Source organism: Acomys russatus, chromosome 11 (genome assembly GCF_903995435.1).
Source record: "Acomys russatus chromosome 11, mAcoRus1.1, whole genome shotgun sequence".
NCBI classification, from domain to species: domain Eukaryota; kingdom Metazoa; phylum Chordata; class Mammalia; order Rodentia; family Muridae; genus Acomys; species Acomys russatus.
In genome coordinates, this window is record NC_067147.1 from 79,872 (window position 1) to 97,945 (window position 18,074).

The following is an 18,074-nucleotide window of genomic DNA, read 5'->3' on the forward strand; positions in this document are numbered from 1 at the left end:
ATTTTGTAGTACTCCCAAATGCACCTGTTCTTTCTACTAGAGCAGCTTTGCCCATGCTGTAAGGAAACAGTAACAGCTGAGAAATTTTATCCCCTGCATTAAATTGCATCTCCTGGTTTACACACACCATGATTTAGATTTCCTCCTTACAATCCCCATCTGTAATACTAGGATACACAATAAGACCTTGATAAGTTAATCCACTTCTACCCAGAATTATTCCCACTGTCCATGAACACCAGTGTTTATTTTATAACATTCAACCTGTAGAGATAGTGTAAGAGACATATCTGAGGCCAGATCCAAGGCAGTGCTGCCTTCAGTAGCATGCTTTAGGTTATTGATACCTAATCCTGGTTTTCTTGCAAGTCTATTACTCTTGGACTGGCCAGGGAGAACCAGCTTGTATTGTTGGCAGTGCTCTGAGCTCATGGGCCCCTCTTGCCATTTCCTGTTGGCAAGACTTGCACATCTCTTTTAGACTGACAATCCCTAGACCAGTATTTTCCTTTCCCATAGTGGCTACAGTACTCCAGAAGTCTTGGCAACTCGTTACCATCATGGCCAGAAGCTCCTTGCTCTATCCTACAAGTGATATTTTCTTCTGGGTTACTTTGCTGGTTACTTTGAGGTCTAGAACTACAGTTTCTTTGCAGATGACCAATTTTGTCACAGTTAAAGCACTGGGTGTTATGATATCTAAGACCTCCGACTATAGCTTGCCCTATATTGTTTTGATGCTCCTGAGTTAATATTAACTGTCTCTCTCACCCATTCATTTAATGGAGCTCCTATTTCTTTAATGGTCTAATTGCCCTCTTGCACTCAGTATTTGCATTCTCATGTGCCGAGATCAGTTTCAATGTCTGTTTGGTCTCAGAATCTGGTATGGCTCTATCTAGAGCTGTACCCAGTCTCAGCAAAAATTCTGTGAAGGCTTCCCCAGACCCTTGAAATATCTTAGTAAACCTGGTTGTCTTACCAGGTTCCTCTGCCATGTCCCAAGCTCTTAAGGCTGCAACACAATATTGTTCAATTACTCTATCTTCACATTGGATTTGTTCTCTTAAGTCAGCATATCTCCTCTCACCAAGCAATTGATCTTTATCAACATTTATCCCTCTGGTCATATTTTCTCCTTCTATTCGTACTGCCCCACTTTACCACCATGATAACAATTGTAATTGTTGTGCCGCTTCTAGTACTGCTGAAACCAAACTTATCCAATCTTAGGGAACAAGTCTATGCTGCATGTCCCAGTTATTTAACATTTGTTTAATGAAAGCCAAATGCATTCCATACCTGACAATAGATTGCTTAAAATGTTTTAAATCCAACATATCTCTTGGACGCCATGCCATTTCATCATACTCCTCAGCATCATTCTGAGCAGGCATGTGCCTTATAGTAACTGGAAAAGCTGATGGTGTCCGTGTGGCTGTGGAAGATTCCTCTATCAGAACATTTTTCTGCAAAGGCCTTTTCATTTATCTGCTTCCCTGATCCTCTAGTTTCCGTTTTTCTTCACCCCCTTTTACCAAAGGTGCTTTGTGCTTTCCCAGCCCTTCACCTTCTTTGTACACTTTCTCCAGTTGCTCAGTCAAGTCTGCAATTCTTTCCAAAAGGATAGAATGTACTGGCACTTCTAGTTTTCCTATCTTATCACCCTTTCTTCCAATACTTCTAAGAATAAAATACAATAAAAAGAAAAAACAGAAATTTTCCTCTGAGTATAAAGCAAGAAAGAGTTTTACAACAGCAGTTGTGATTTTACTGATACCCTGAAGCAGCATTTCTATATCCTCAAGATTTCAATCTTCCCTTTTACCATTAGAAATTATAGAACCCATCAGGCCCCACATTGAGCGTCACTTGTTGACTCCAATTCCTTAACGATTCTACTTTGTTAGGGATTTATTAAAGGCATGTACCTCACTTAGAACCTGACTACCCTATGTAAGAGAGAAAGGAGATTAAGGAGAACAAGAATGAAACCTTCCGGGTATCAGTTCCGTGGGCCAGTTCCCCTGGCAGCTCCCACTTTTTACCTAAATGTTGCTCTTTTAAAAAGCCCATTTGTAGTTTTCTTGTTGCTATTTTTTTTCACATGTTCTACAGCAGATGCACTAGGAGTAGACAATTTGGTGGATACTAGTGGACCTATAGGACTAAAACATTGCTTAAATTGGCCACATATATAAATACCCTGCCTGTGTACGCTGACAGTTTCTCCAATGATATGTATGCTTTCTACAGGACTGGCAAAGCGTGTGGGTGCCCGTCTGCTCCTGGCCTCCACATCTGAAGTTTATGGAGGTGAGTGGTGGGCCCCTGAAAGCTGTCCACTGACCCATGGGGCTGTTTGTATCCTGTTGGAGGTGAGAAGCAATCAGTTCAGGATTCCATTTAGAAGGCTCAACCTGTTGACACAGCTTCTCTTTTACTGCTACTCTGTGAGGCCTGGGTCAAGTCAGTTCTCCAATAATGATGAGGTATTTGCCATTCTATAGAAGTGGATTTTTTCCAATTTTCTCTGAAAGCATCTCCAGAGACTGCCAACATGAAGTTGCTTTTGTCCCTTTTGCTGGCTCATTATTCTTCAGTGAGAGCAGTGAATACTGCATGCTTGGCCACCAACAGCCTGCAGGGTGACCTCGCAAGCTATCTGGTGATGGACATGTGCTCATTGCCTCTCCTATTAAAGAAAGATTGCTAAAGAACCTTTAAAAAGGCCAGGCTTGGTGGCGCACGCCTTTAATCCCAGCACTCTCGGAGGTAGAGGCAGGTGGATCAATGTGATTTCGAGGCCAGCATGGTCTACAAAGTGAGTCCAGGACAGCCAAGGCTACACAGAGAGACCCTGTCTCAAAAATTAAAAAAAAATAAAAAACAAAAAACCTTTAGAAGATAATGCCAGTAAACTCCAGGGCACATTATACCTACTCACCACGTTCCTGGTCCCTCAAAAGCTGTTCAACACCTGGGAACATGGGTCAGGAATGAGGAGGGGGTTGGATTTTTAATTCCTGTTGGTTCCTATACAGTCCAATCTCCTAGCTCGTACAGTGGGGAGCCAGACCCTTACATGATGTATTTTATTCTCTTTTTACATTATTCTTCTGGACAAAGGAAATGAGAATGTTAAGATGTAAAATTGGAAGACACCATTTTTGAAGTAAGTTTACCAAATAGAAAAACAACATAGCAACAGATATTCTACAGAAAGTAGTTATAACTGCCATGAAAGTGCCCTAGCCCCAACCCTATCCTCTGTCTAAAAGGCACAGTAACACTTTTCCTTCTATACCAGCATTTACTTGCATATTTAGTAAGAGCTGTTGTCTTTGGAAATCTTAAGTAATAAGGGTGGTATATTCCTGTGGTTTGGTACTTTTTCCACCGGTGCTACTAAAAAAATTGAATTTTGTGAAGCATTTGCCTGTCGTAGCAGTATCACAAAATGGTAATGAGGAGGGCAAGGATTGGAAAGGTTTTCCTTGTTTTGTTTTTATCTTTTGAAACAGAATGCAGCCCAGGCTGGGCTCCAGTTTGCTATATAGCCTGGGTTGGCTTCCCCTTGAGGTTCCCTGCCTCAACTTTCCAAGTGCTGAGATGATGGATGTTCACTGTGGCTTTGGGAGTCGTTTTTATTAGCCCTTTACGTGGACACGTACACATGCGCACAGTAAGAGCACAAGCACATCTAGGTATTCCAGGTGTACATGTATTTGTAAAGGGCAGAGCGTAACTTTGGAGGCTGGTTCTTCTGTGTTGTTTACCGCATCTAACGCTCTCCAGGAAGGGTAGAGCAGCTGACCAGCAGCAGATCCTAGGAATCTGTCTCTGCTCCCTCAATGCTCAGGTTAAAAAGTGGCTACCACTATGCCCAGTCTTTTTTCTTTTTTAGTCAGTTCTCAGGATAGAACTTGGGTCCTTGTGCTTGCAAAGTGAGTACTTTGCTGAGTTACCCTCCCAACCCTGGCCCTTTACTTCTGTAGCACCCTCACTATCCTTGCCCCCATTTTATTTATTTATTTATTTATTTATTTATTTATTTATTTATTTATTTATTTATTGAGAAGCTTGCCTTCCTGAGCATTCTAGCTCAGAATAGTGCCAAGACAGAATGACTGTGCTTGGCTTTCTTCCATGCCAGAAATATATGACTGTCTCCTCTGCGATCTGGGCTTTCAGAAGCTAGGAAAAAGCCTGATCAGGGTCATATCTTTGTAGATGTAAATCACTAGTTTCCTTTTTTTAGGGAGTCTTTGTCTTAAACCCTTCTCTCATGTGTAACTTGCCTCTTACTGGGAGAATTTTCACACACAGTATCAGTCCTTACTCTGCATTGTATAGAACTCCAGATTCATAGCTGCTTCCTGAAGGTTTGGCTGACTCAGGTACATATGCCAAGGGTCCATCCACATACGTTCTCTCCTTTATCCTGACAAGTCTGGTGTCAAACCTTGTACAAAATAAATTGCCTGTGAATTTATAACACAGGGTTACTATATGGTTTTCTTTAGATTTCTTGGGAGATATTTGTACATTTTGTATCATGGTTGGACACACATATATATGTATGAAAGTCTTGATACACTTAGTAAAGTAATTATTAATTGATGCTCTATAAATACATTTTAGTTAAATAAAGAATTTATTTGGTCATTTTAAGTAGTTTGTTCCTTGGATACATCTTAAAGTATTGATTTATTTATGCATTAGAAAAGCAAAAATTGGGAATTCTGTCTGCCTCTGGATGCTATGCCCCAGTACCTGCACTGAACAGGATCCCAGGATTGTTTTCATCATGGGCCTCAGATTTGTTTGATTGAAGGCCAGCGTAAAAACTATCATGTTCCACAGAAAGCTTGTTTTAAACCCTTTCTAGAAGTATCCACTATGTTATAATTACATACTTTATAACACAGAGCCATCTATCTTTCACATAGTTTGTATACCAATCTGGAAGTTAAGAATAATTTAGGGAACAGAACGAAGACAAAATTAAGAGGCCTTGTCCTTCTGCTTTTAACCTGTGAACTGCTGCCATGAATTACTGCAGGTAGGGACAGCACCAGGTCCCCTGAAACTTCAGAAAGAGGGGCACAAAATCCTGAGCTTCCCTCACTGGCATTTCTCTGTTTTTAAATGTTGATCTAGGCCCGTCATAGAGTCATTGTTTCTAGTAATGGACTGAGAACCAGGTTTGGGGGAAAAATTAAGTCTCATTTTCTTTTGCTTACTCAGATCCTGAGGTCCACCCTCAAAGTGAGGACTACTGGGGCCACGTGAATCCCATAGGACCCCGAGCCTGCTATGACGAGGGCAAACGCGTTGCAGAGACTATGTGCTATGCCTACATGAAGCAGGTATTTGCCCACACTCATACTGGTGCTTTAGACACACAGAGCATTGCCCGCAGATGTGTACACTAGCTGTATAGGAACAAAGCCCAGGGCTGATGCCACCTGCCAGTGGGTGTTCTGAAGGCCTGGTATCCACTGTTACAGATGAATGGTATTACAAATCATCTCTGTAGATCTTGTTTTCAAAATGAAATGGATTCATTTCAAGTACTGTGAGACGACTGGGATCAGCATGCTTCCCTACTGTCATATTGTCCGTCAACTAACATCTGCCTCTTTTTCCAAGGCCTCCAAGTTGGTGTGGTTTACATTTAATATTTATTATGTGTATGCGTGTGTGCATGTACATACAGGTGTACTTTCATGGAGGTATCAGGAGCTTGCAGATCACTTGGTATTTGCTCGCCGCCTTGCTCCAAGAATCCTTTTTCCTCCTATTGTGTGCTAGGATTACAGGTGGGCTGCCATGCCCATCTGGTTTTTATGTTGGCTTGGGGCTCTGGCCTTCATCCTTGTACAGAATGCACCCAACCAGCTCCATGACAGATTTTTAAAATCATCCTCCTTGAGGTCCATATTGTATTTTATATAATTTCTCTCATTTCCTACATGCTGCACTAGTCACTATTACACTGGGTTCTTCCATCATGGATGTTTCATCTTGCTCATCATCTCACCCACAGACCAGAGTTTGTTTGTGCTTGGGCCAGCAGTCTCTGGTCCTCAAGAACTTGTTTTTTTATTGAAGCGGGACATGCAGGAAAATAACCATAGCATGGAACACAGTTTTAGGACAACTATGCATAGATATGCCGGCTAGCCTGGGAAGGGTTATCAGGCCCATATCTACCCCGTAAACAAGAGAAGAGGGCAATACGGGAGTACCTGGTACCAGAATGTATAAGCAAGGCCCTGGAGGAGTCCTTGTCCCCTGATTATTCTCACCAGACTATTAGTCATTCTATTATGCAGATGATAGTACAGCCTGAAGCTAAAGCTGCCACTTTATGATGGGCCTGGAGCAGTTAGCTTCCTTAGTTTTTTAATGCTAAAATAACTTAGATGGATAACAGGCTATAGAACTCTCTGGTTGATTTCTCTGCCAAAGGTAGGCCTGAATTCTTATAGATCTAGCATAAATCATTCTATGAGCATCCAGATTTCTGTCCCTATTCTCCCTGTTGTAAGTAATAAGCTCCTACACAGGGAGAGCCATGAGTCTAGACTATGACTCCAGCCAGCTCAAAGATGCGCCCTAGCACCCATTCCTCTGGGTCTGAGTAGATGCTAAGGAGGGAGAAAAATGCTGCCTTTCCTCTTAACCTGTGAGAGCAGCTGTGCATCAGAGACTGGTCTGGATATAGTGGGATGCTCTGTGAGCTGTAGAAATATTAGAAGACAAGAATAAACAGAAGAAAAGTTGCTGCTCATAGTGCTGTCTAGAGACATATCAGAGGAAAATAAACAAGACAGCAACTACCACCATTGTGAAAGTAACAGAGCATCCAAGACACTAGGAATATCCTTTAGCTCTGGCTTTCATATTAGTAACCAGCAACTTGAGTCAGGTACCTGTGGCTCTGTATGGGTTTACCCTCTGGGTATAATGTTCTCTGGAACAGGTGCTGGACTTCTTCAGGGTCCAATGTTCTATGGTGGCAGTTCCTGTCTGTAACTGGGACTGTGCTGGTCTTTACTTTTCACTTTAGAGAATATAAACTGTAGATCCTGATTACCAAGCCCCCTTTCCCGCTGGGCACCATGTGTTCTGCCTGTCAGGACATGGCACTGTCTAGAGATGACATAGAACCTTGCATGCTTAAAACTAGTGCCCAAAGGATCAGGAGCTAGGGCTAGAATGAGAGTAGTATGCTTCAGCTTTGTCCTGATTGGGTCTGTATACTCTTCCCTCATTCCACCTAACGTTCCCAAGGGGAGTATATGTTGCCTGCTGCTCAAATAAAGAGAGAGTGGGCTCCAAATTGTTCCCTAATCTCTGACTTCTATGTGTAGCGTGAGTCTGTAGCTGGCTACTTGTACAGCATGCTCTGTCCTGCTGTCTTGACAGGCTACTGTAGATAAGGAGGTATCATTGAGTAAGAAGATGACACAGCTACAAATCTAAGAGCATCAAGGCTAGGGCAGTAAGCACAGTCATTGACGATCAACAGCCCATGTGCTGACACACTAGTTACCAGTTGCTCCTTAGCTGAAGCTTAATTCCAAGTGGCTACATGGTGGTATCGAATTTGAATTCTAAATATAAAGCCATATCTGATAGTTTTAGAGAAAAGCATTCTAGTTGTTAGGATTTGTGCTGTTAGAAAGTCAGAGTCAGGTTATGTTAGCATATTAGCAGTTTGGTTATTTTAATAACTACAGTTTTTTACATACAAGAATGCCTTTTAGTAATGATTCATTTTTTATTTACATGTTGTAAGAAATTAAAATGTAAATAAGATAGAAATACGAATCACCTTTTTTATTAAATAAAATGTTGCCTAATGTATTCAGTATAAAGTTTTATTTCATTGCACATCTTTTATGTAGATCAAAGGGCAGAATAGAGTATACTTCATGTGTCATTTGAACTTGTCAGGGAGGAACTAGGTTGCTGCTTCTGTGTGCCTGTGGGCATGGAGATTTTATAATATGGGGGCTCGCCCTGGGGCTGTGGTCAGGGCTCAGGGTACATTTGGACTCGTAGCCACCTGTGAGTCTGCTTCTGAGGTCATGGCGTACCCACTTTCTGAGCTAAGTGTGCATAACAGGCCACCATTCATAAAACCGCAGACCAACAGAGTAGAAAGAGAACTCAAGTCAGAAGTCTCTGGAGCAGTATCCTTTAGGGCATATTTATTTTTTAGTATTAGCATACTTTTAAAAAAACATAGTCGCTATGTATATTACACTTAAATTGTAAGAAATTAAGCAGCCATACAAGCCCAGTGTTCAACGGATAAAACTCACCCTAGAGGACCTGCTGTGTTTTCTGGCTCTGGTCTTATTCCCAGAGTGCTTGCTGCCAACCTCCTGCTACCTCACACAGGCATCTGCAGTGTGGTATTTGTTCCCTCCTTGGCTTTGCAGTGGTGTGAGCATAACCTGATGACCAGAAGAAGGTCTGCTTGTTAATATAGTAGTTACTGTTATTTTTGAGGGAGATATATGTTAAAACCCCAGGGCATATCTGGCTGAAAGTGCAGGAGTCTGTGCATGTTATGCTTTTTCTGGACGTGCATAACTATGATAAACTTTAATATATAAGTTAGGCATAATAAGAGATTATTTTCAGTTATGAAACAGACCACTTGTAGAAATAGGCTGTGGTAAGACTCCCGGATATATGCTGCCCCCACACTGTCCCCCGATACTACTACTAACCATAGGTGACTGAAACCATGGATGATGGATCCACTGCATTAAAGTAGATCTGTTGAAGGGTCTTGTCAGGCTGCTGCAGGCACACATCTGCCGTCACCCAGCGTTTTGTGGCCTGCTTCCAGCGTGGATTTGAGAGTCACATAGCCTAGTGAGTTTCATTCCACAGTGGCCAAGAACCTTCCTCTCAGATTATTAGAAGCAGAGAATGAGATGATTTAGCTTCCTGTCCCCATTGTTTCACACACGTTCAGGTTGCAAGGAAGACTAAGGGAAGCATGGCAGAGTAAGGGTTGCCATTTCTGGGAGCTCTGTATATAACTTTGAGGTCAGAACACCCAGGCTTCTCCTGCAGGACAGGTCTTTGTGTAGTGGAGGGTGACACTTCTGGGTAGACCCGTTCCCCAAACTGTGCAGTGCTCCTCTGACCTTTGAGGACTTTCCATCATTGAACAGTTGTCATACTACAACATTCCTGGCCTGACAGAAGACTCTTCAAGGCAATTTAAGAGCAGTCTTGAGGAAGAGTCCATTTGACTCCACATCTTAGTACTCGACCATTATAAATGAAGCAGTGGAGTGTCTGATGCCACCTTACCCTTGTGGTTGCTCTTCCTCAGGGCTGTGACTAATCCTCTCCACGGTGCTGTGGGTTCCACCTTGTAGTCCTGTTATTCTGGTGGGGGTATCTGAGAAACATTGTACAGTATCACTATCTTTAGATTAAAAATAATTTTTTAAACAATATATTCTGATCATAGATTCCCGTCCCCCAAGTCTTCCCAGGTCTTCCTCACCCACCTGGTTCCATGCATTCTTTTTCTCTTTAGAAAATAAAAACATAAAAAGCAACCTAGGATTTTAAAAGAAAAATAACAAAGTGAACACACAGAGAAAGAGAGACAGAGAGAGAAAGAGAGGGGGGGAGGGGATACAAACACAAAATTGGAAACAATAATACACAAGCAAAACACCAGTAAGATAGAAAGAAGGAAAAAAAAAAGCCTAGACAATGCAATATGAGATAAAAGTCTATAAAACATACCACCAAGTTCCTTTTTGTATTGGGTGTCTACTGCTGGGCATGAGGCCTACCATTGTATGGTTTATATACCCAGTAAGTTTTTTTTTTTCCAAAAGTCTACAAAACATACCACCAAGTTCCTTTTTTTATTGGGTGTCTACTGCTGGGCATGAGGCCTACCATATGGTTTATATACCCAGTAAGGTTTTTGTTTTGTTTTGTTTTGTTTTGTTTTCCTTAAAAGAAAAGTGGTTTTTTCCCCCCTTTCAATTAAATGTCTATTAGAGATAGCTTCTTGCTTACGGATGGGGGATCATGGCTACTTTGCCATCTCAGTGCTGAGACTCTGTCTGTCTGAAACCTGTACAGTTCAGTTCATGTGTATACCAGTCCTGTTGTATCTGAAGGACACTGTTTCTTGGTGTCATCCAGCCCTTCTGGTTCTTATTTCCACCTTCTCCTGCACATAGCTCCCTGATCCCTGAGAAGAGGGGCATGGTGAAGACATCCTGTTTAAGCCTGTGTCTGTCTCATAGTCTTTGCACATTGTCCAATTGTGGGTCTCTCTATTAATACCATCCACTGTAAGAAGCAGCTTCAGTGATGAGGATTGAGAAAGGCACTGATCTATGGGTATAGCACTGTCTTTAGGAGACATTTCATTGATATGTTCCTTTAGCAGAACAATAGTGTTTGGTTCCTGCTAGACCCCTAGTCTATCCAGTCTTGGCCTCACGAGCATTGTTAGGCATGGGTTTCATCTCTGAATGGGGCTTTAAATTCAATGTTGGTTGTTCCCACAATATTTGTGTCACTGTTGTCCCAATGTATTATGCCGGTGGGTCACCATTGTAGACCTCAGAGTTTGTAGCTGGGTTGGTAGTTACCAATTCAAGGTAAGTTGACAGGAGACAGAGACAAAGGTCAGGTACAAGTGCAGACATGCCTCCTTCCCTGAGGGTTCGTTATCTGTCATGAAGTGAAAGCATAGCAGAAACGGTGTATGTGCTGAATTTCTATATATTCTTCCCTTGAGTGATGCAGTATACAACTTTGTGCAGGGCACATAACATTGTATTACATTGTATGGTATTAAAGTCATCCAGAGATGATGGTGATTGTGAAGGTTATATGCAAATCCTACTCAGGTCTTGAATATTGTTAGATTTTCTATCCAAGGGATGCTGGATATCAAAGGACATCTATCTGTCTTGGGCTCAGAGCTGAGACGTGGTCAGTTTTCAAACTGGCATCACTGTTTTTTAATCCTTGAGATGTAGCAGAATTAATATTCGTGTCCCCACTTCAAACAGTAGAATCATATGTCTTCAAATATTAATTATAACTGAAAACTGCTGGGATGAACCTGGAATATCCCCCACCATACTTGTGCTCTCTGCACTGGGCTTTACATTAGTCTGTCTCCTTTTAACTTCCCATTGGTTTTATGCTGACCCAACTCACACTTACTTGCTTAATGCTCATAGTCTTGGGTGAACGACTCGTAGCTTCCATAAAGGACAAAGCACACAGTGGCCCGAAGCTGTGGCTAAGAATGAATGAGTGGTAATTAGTTCTGGGACTGTTGGCCTTTTGCATACTGAGTCCCTTCACCATAGCATGATGGAAACTTACCAGTGTCATAGGTAGCAGGGCGTGGCCATGCAGATTGATTGAAATCATGATCTGCAACATATAGATGTGCTTAGATCCTTCAGAGATTAGTTCTGCCTTCAATGAAATACTGTCCTGGTGGGCACTTCCCTAATTTCCAACCTGTCTCTTTTTCCAAGCTCTGTATGGGCATCAGCCCAGCTGCTACCATAAATAGCCTACTGAAACCCCAGTATATGTGCCTTCATTATCCCACTATGACGGTAGACGATGAGGATCAGGTGAACTGTACACATTGAACCTGTGTTGCGTTTATGTCAGGGCAAAGATTTGCTAACACTGAAAAAAAGAGTTGGCCATACTAATTCCAGAAGATGCCAGTGTCTAGGAAGAGATCAGGTCTCAACTGAAAGGATCTTCAGGTTTATGTCTTTCTGTGTAGCTAATCCTGGTGAGAGACCTGGACTTAAGAGTGTTCATTTGGAAAGCCATGAGGTTGCTGTGGGCAGAGGTAGCAACAGTGGCTACAGCTACTTCTGGAGTTCATGGAGGCTCCTAGAAATCTTTAGTTCATTCCATTTAGCTTGCTTAACGGTTTCAGATGCAAATGGAGAAATCAGCAAAACTGCTTATTTATGTGCTGAGCAGTAAATGTTTGCAGAGGGCAGTTTATAATAAGACCATGCTTTGGAATGTTGTTCCTGAGAAAGAGGAGAGCAGGAGCGTAAAAGTATCTGGTTTGAGCTTCCCTCTGCTGGGTGTGCCTGTGTGAGTATTATAGCATCACCAAGGCCTTCCAGTCTTTTGAAAGAATAAAACCGTATCCATTGTCTTCTGATTTAATTGTCTTATCGATTAAATGCAAGTAGAAACTTTTGAGTTATTTTCCATTGCGAGCAACATCTCTGATCTTTCTCCTCCCATCTTTAATATACTATCCCCTGCTATCCTCGGGGGATAGGTTGTACAATCTATGGTGGATTCCTGGAACCACAGACCAGTCTGCACTGTGTAATTTAATGCCATTTCCACCTTGTCCAGACATTTGACATGCACCATGGCTGTAACTTGAAGTGCATAACAAACATATGTCTGTTTTCTATCACTAGTTTCACAGATATAGATGATTCCTTAATAAAGTTCAGGTCATGACCCCACATGGGAAAATAGGTGCCTGTTAGGAAAAAATTTATATAAACAGTTTACTCTCACAATAATAGCCTCCCCACCAGAGTGCCCATACTACTGGCCTTTCTATAGTGAAATCTAAGGCAGCTTTGGCAATGATGTAGTTCTGCATCACCCAGTTGCTTTATGATGAGCACCTTATAGAATCATAACAGAAGTCTTGTCTTTTGGAAGCAAAAACTGGCCTTTTCTCCATCCATGCAAGGCACTAGAAATAGAGAAGAGGGCTGCACACTGCAGAGAGGTGTGCCTCACATCCTTTGTCTCTGTTCCAGGAAGGTGTGGAAGTACGGGTGGCGAGAATCTTCAACACCTTCGGGCCACGAATGCACATGAATGATGGGCGGGTGGTCAGCAACTTTATCCTGCAAGCACTACAGGGGGAGCCACTCACGGTACGTACTGCCCTCTGGGACCAGAGGCTGCTTGTAACCTTTCTCATGGCAGTGAACAAAGGGTGACTGGCTTCAGGGACTTAACATTTCCAGAGTTGACATTCATATCATGTTCGTGTGTATCTTTGCTACTTTCCTGAAAGGAATAGAAGCACATGGGTAGAACACAGACCAGGAATAGCCTTACAGTGAGCCTTGAGTCCTGTTGCTGCATTCTGTCTGTACTCCTGGACTCCACCTGTGCCAGCTGGCCTGCTTGAATGTCCCCCATTGCTCCTTTGCCTCTTAGTGAAAGCCAGGGGTGTGCATGAATGTGGTTCCCACAGAACTAGGAGAGTGCCGGCCTGGGTGGGAAGGAAGTTGAGCCATGTCTTTGTCAGGTTTGCGCACTTTTATGGGCAAGGATGAAAACTGCTCAGGCCATTCCTAGGATGCTCCTGGAGCCCAGTAGAGCACCCATGGTCTAAGCTTAGTGTTTTCAATGTCTGGTAAAAATAAGAACGTGTGCTACTTCCAACCTGTCAGGGTTTTACCCAGGTGACCCCACTGTAAAGCTGATAAGTCAGTGCCTACGTGTTCATGTGTGTCTACCAGCAGTGGGTTGATCAATTGAGTCAGAGCACAATTCTCTGTTGTGTGATCTCTCTGCTGACTCATTTAATACTCACAGCCAGGCTACAGGTGCCTTTTACCTTGATTTTTTTTCCAAGTGAGGAGACTGAGGTACAGAGATTAAAGTGCCAGAATTTCAATAGCCAGTGACAACATGGTTTGGAGCTGGGGCTCCCCTCTGAATCCTGTTGTTTGTGGTATATGCTTCATACATGTTAGCTTTTCAACCAATGTAGGATAGAGCTTACCCAGTCCAGAGTGTGTGGCCCCTCAAGATAGGCACACTATATCACTGAATTTTCATAAGTAAATCTTATGAAAGAGTTAATTCTAGACCTCAGCTCTGGATTTCTAATGGCCCAAGGATTTTGTTTTGTTTTGTTTTGTTTTTCTCTTCTGATTGGCACCTTGTTGCCCTTTGAGCTCTGTGGTCATACCTGGCCTCTCTTTCCACACCATCTATGGATTCCACCAGGTCTTCCTGATGGCCTAGCTCTGGATCCACCCTGCCATTATAGTGTCCTTTTTTTGCAGTAGCCCCATCTTTGTTCTTCAGTCAGATTTTCTTGGCCTGGCCTAGAGCCAGCCTTCTGAAGAGGAGAATCCCAAAAATCCCTCATCTCAGGGACAGCATATGCCACAGGCTTTCCCAATGCTCCTGTCTTGCCTATTCTGGGAGTGTTTCCTGGGTACTCTCCATTGTTCTCTGTAGACAGCACTGATTGGACCACTCTCTATAGGATGGTACCATTTGGTTTCCAATAATCATGGTTTTGTTTTCATTATACTTGCTACCAGTGGAAATACTTAATTCCTAGCTCCCCAGCACAGCATTAGCCCTAGAAACCAGGACCTTGTTCCGTCCATTCACACCTGTGTCCCTGGTCCCAGCAAATAGGCAATATGAGGCAAATGTTGGGTAGGAAGTATTAGAAAATATGGTATTTATGATAACATGGACAGATGTTGTTTTCGTATGTGGAGAAAGTTCATAACTTATATGCAAATTCTAAACCATTTCACAAAAGGGACTTTGTCTAGATTTTGATATCTATGGAATGTTTTGGAACCAATCCCCATGGAAACTGAGGGACAACTATATATAGGGTTCAGATGATCTCTATGGAAGGAAGGCATTCTCGATGGCTTTTCAGCCTCCATACATGGTGACATACAGAGGGTCAGAGCTACTTTGTAGAGAAAACTGTTAACAGCCTTTGAAGAAGCAGCTTTTCAATTTATTTCCTCTTTGGTGGCTTCCATAGCCACATATTAAGGAGGAAAGCAACCTCAAGAATGCACACATTGTTGCCAGAGGTCATGTTTCATGTGTTGTCTTCAGGTCCAGCATAACTGTGCCTGAGGAGGGGAAGAAATTACTGGTATCGTCCAAATGCCATGTATCCAGAGCCTGCCAGACTTCCTTCCCTCTTTCCTAGCGGCCTGGGCTGAAGGCCTCTGGAAGCATTTAGAATGTTTTGCGGCTTTTGTTTGTTTGTTTCAAAGAATTCTGTTGCCCATCAAGAACCTGATTAACTGCTTATGCTTTCCTGTTGGGTTGAAGATACCATTTCTTCCCCTTGTCAGGTGGTTCTGTTAGCAGCCGAGCACAGCTTTGAGCAGAGAGTAATTGGTCACCATACTGCTTTGACCTGAACACTAAATCCCCAGAGAGCAACTTTGACATCAGAGTGCAAGGTTGTACAGACTCATAAGTACGCCTGAGCATTCACTCAGCTGGCCTATGGACAAGGAGCAGCCTCTGCCCCTCAGGCAGGCAGGCATGTCAGTGAGCCACGAAGGCACATTAGCTCTACACCTCAAGGCATTAGGTGCTTTTCAAGGCTCTGTCCTCATTGCTCCTTTGTATCCTGTCAGCAGACATCTCCATAAGCAGTGTTGTTATTGTTCCTTTCCTTATAGGCCTTCCATGCTCCAGTAGAACCTGAAAGTATAGATCTTTGAACTTGGCATGCATGCTCAGTGTTGAGATAGAGCACTGCTTCCTTACAGCATGATAGTCTGGGCACACCAGCTATGCTTCCTTACTTTCTGAAAAAAATCTATACTGGTTGTTAGAACTTTTGAATTTCTAGGTGTCATTTTCATTTTTCTAAGGATTTCTACCAGGCCCCTTATCTGATCAGAATAAAGCTCCATGGCTGTTCTAACTGAGGCAGGCCTGAAGACTGCCCGGATCTGTATAGCTCATATCCCCGTAGCCGCCACCTCATCCTACAGTGCCCATTGATAGCCCTAAGATGCTTGGAACAGAAATTTCTCATATTCTTTATTCGATATATAAAAATTAAGACAAATATTGACACGGTGGTATAGTCACATTTCTGTCATTGTCAAATTTTTGTAAACATTCATATTATCTAGCTCAAACATTCTCAGAGCATGAACCCAGAACTATCAGTATCACACTAGAAGGCTCAGAAAGGTGAATTCTGTCTTGAACCAAGATCTTGCATATCAGAAGCCTGGATGTTTGGCACTCTCTGCCTGTGTGCTAAGTAGTTTGGAGCCATGGCTGCACCTCAGAGTTATTCCAGGAGCTTGAAGAATATTAAGCTTGGTTCCCCCCACCCCGCCCCGCCCCTGCATCAACTAAATCCAACTGTAGCTGATACTTGGGAATTGGTACTTTTAGGGTAGTGAATACAACTGCCAAAACACTATACCTGGTCAGATAGGAAGGGTTGGTAGCCCCTAAGAAATAGGTAATCTGACCAGCCAGAACCACCTGTTAACTGATTTCTGTCATAATAGTGGGATTTTTATGAGCATTCACGTCCTCTGACTTGCTCTTGGATCAGAGGGACTAAGGCTCTTTCAAACCTGTACCTCTGACTCCTATCAGTCTCCTAAAGGGTCTGGGTCTCAGCTTGGTTTTTAGCCACATGTGGGAATTCCCTAGGAGTCAGCAATACAACTAGGAACAAGCCTGCCCCATAGTTTAATGACCTATCTAGGCAATATTCTGTCACTAATAATGGGCATCCACTGTGGAAAGCTTCCATGGAATATTCTTCTCGTTATTCTGTGTGTGAGAGTATGTCTGCTGTACAACTAAAGTCTGGAATTGCTGTCCCCAGAATCATATATGGCTCCTGACTCTACAACATGCATAGAAGCAAGTTCTTGGACACTGTCTTTTGAGGAAAAACCTGATATATGTGTATATGCTCATATTAAGTATCAGTGCTTAAGCACAGAGTATGAGATGTGGCTCAAGATGTTTCATTTTCCTTAATAATTTATTTTAATTAAAATACAGTTATATCATTTACTCCCATCCCCTTCCCTCAACCCCTCCTATGTACTCTTCCTCCAACATTTCCTATTCCCCCAGTAGTCCCTTTTAAATTCATGGCCTCTTTTCCTTTCATTATTATTATTACACCCACAAACACGTAAATATATAAATACACCTGCTGAGTCCATTCAGTATTGCTTATGTATATATGATTTCAGGGTTGACCATTTGGTATTGTACAGGCAGTTAAGGGGCCCATCCCTGGGAAAGACTAATTCTCCTTCTCTGTAGTTGTCAGTTAGTTGCCTGTAGTTCCTTTTCTAGTTTTGAGACCTTGGTAATGTGTTCTCCTGACGGTTAATCTGTTAGTTTGTCATTGTTTGGGGTCTTGTTTAGCAGCCATATTCTTGCAGTACTGTGGCTGTATATTTTTGTCATTTCTCAGAGACACAATCTTATCTCACAGCAGACTTCCTCTGGCTCTCAAATTTTTTCCATAATATTCCCTGAGCCTTGGGTAAAGAGTTGTGTTATAGATGTAAGTGTTGAGGCTGAGTACCCCATGATCGGTTCTCTGTATTTTGTGTTGCTCTTTGTCTGCTACAATGAGAAGCTTCTTTGATGAGGAATGAAAGTTGTATGTATCAGACAAAGAGGGTTCGTGAACCTCAAGATGTTGTAAGTTTATATCAATACCTCTTCAAGGATTGGTCCTGAAGTCAGACCCACAGAATTCCAAGGAGCCACTGACCCACAGAGTGTCACAGTGGTTTTTTTCTGGTCTAACTCTTGCCTTCTTTCTAGGTATATGGATCTGGGTCTCAGACACGGGCATTCCAGTATGTCAGGTAAGACTCCTGTCTCTAGTCTTGGTTCTGAGTAGAAGAAAGCAGTAACAGTTCAGTATATATTGTACATGCTGGTTATTGCCACAACTCAACTATGTATTTAGTTAATTTTAATATTTGATCAGGAACCTCTTGCTTTTCTCTGTTTAAAAGTTAAAGTTGATTTTCATCACCATTTCTGTGATCCTGACTAATCTTTTACTGCCACCTAGTGTTGCATAGATGAAGTGATTTTGCATTGTGAGGGGAGGAGCTTGAATAATTAATACTGCAGGCACCCATCAAACCTGCAGACTCAGATGTCTGACCAATTTTTTTTTTTTAAAACATGGCTTTTTAGCATGGAGAGAGTCTTTAAGAATATAAGGTAAGAGTGTCTTA

General features: G+C 42.3%; 1 protein-coding gene across 1 annotated transcript in view; it reads left to right on the forward strand.

Moving 5' to 3' along the window:
* Uxs1 (UDP-glucuronate decarboxylase 1) overlaps positions 1-18,074 on the forward strand; it is a 79,245-nt gene that overhangs the window by 51,343 nt on the left and 9,828 nt on the right. Inside the window, exons 8-11 of the mRNA XM_051152688.1 lie at positions 2,257-2,316; positions 5,251-5,372; positions 12,852-12,971; positions 17,650-17,693. Of these exons, the coding sequence (XP_051008645.1) occupies positions 2,257-2,316; positions 5,251-5,372; positions 12,852-12,971; positions 17,650-17,693 (346 nt within the window). The remainder of the gene's footprint in view (positions 1-2,256; positions 2,317-5,250; positions 5,373-12,851; positions 12,972-17,649; positions 17,694-18,074) is intronic.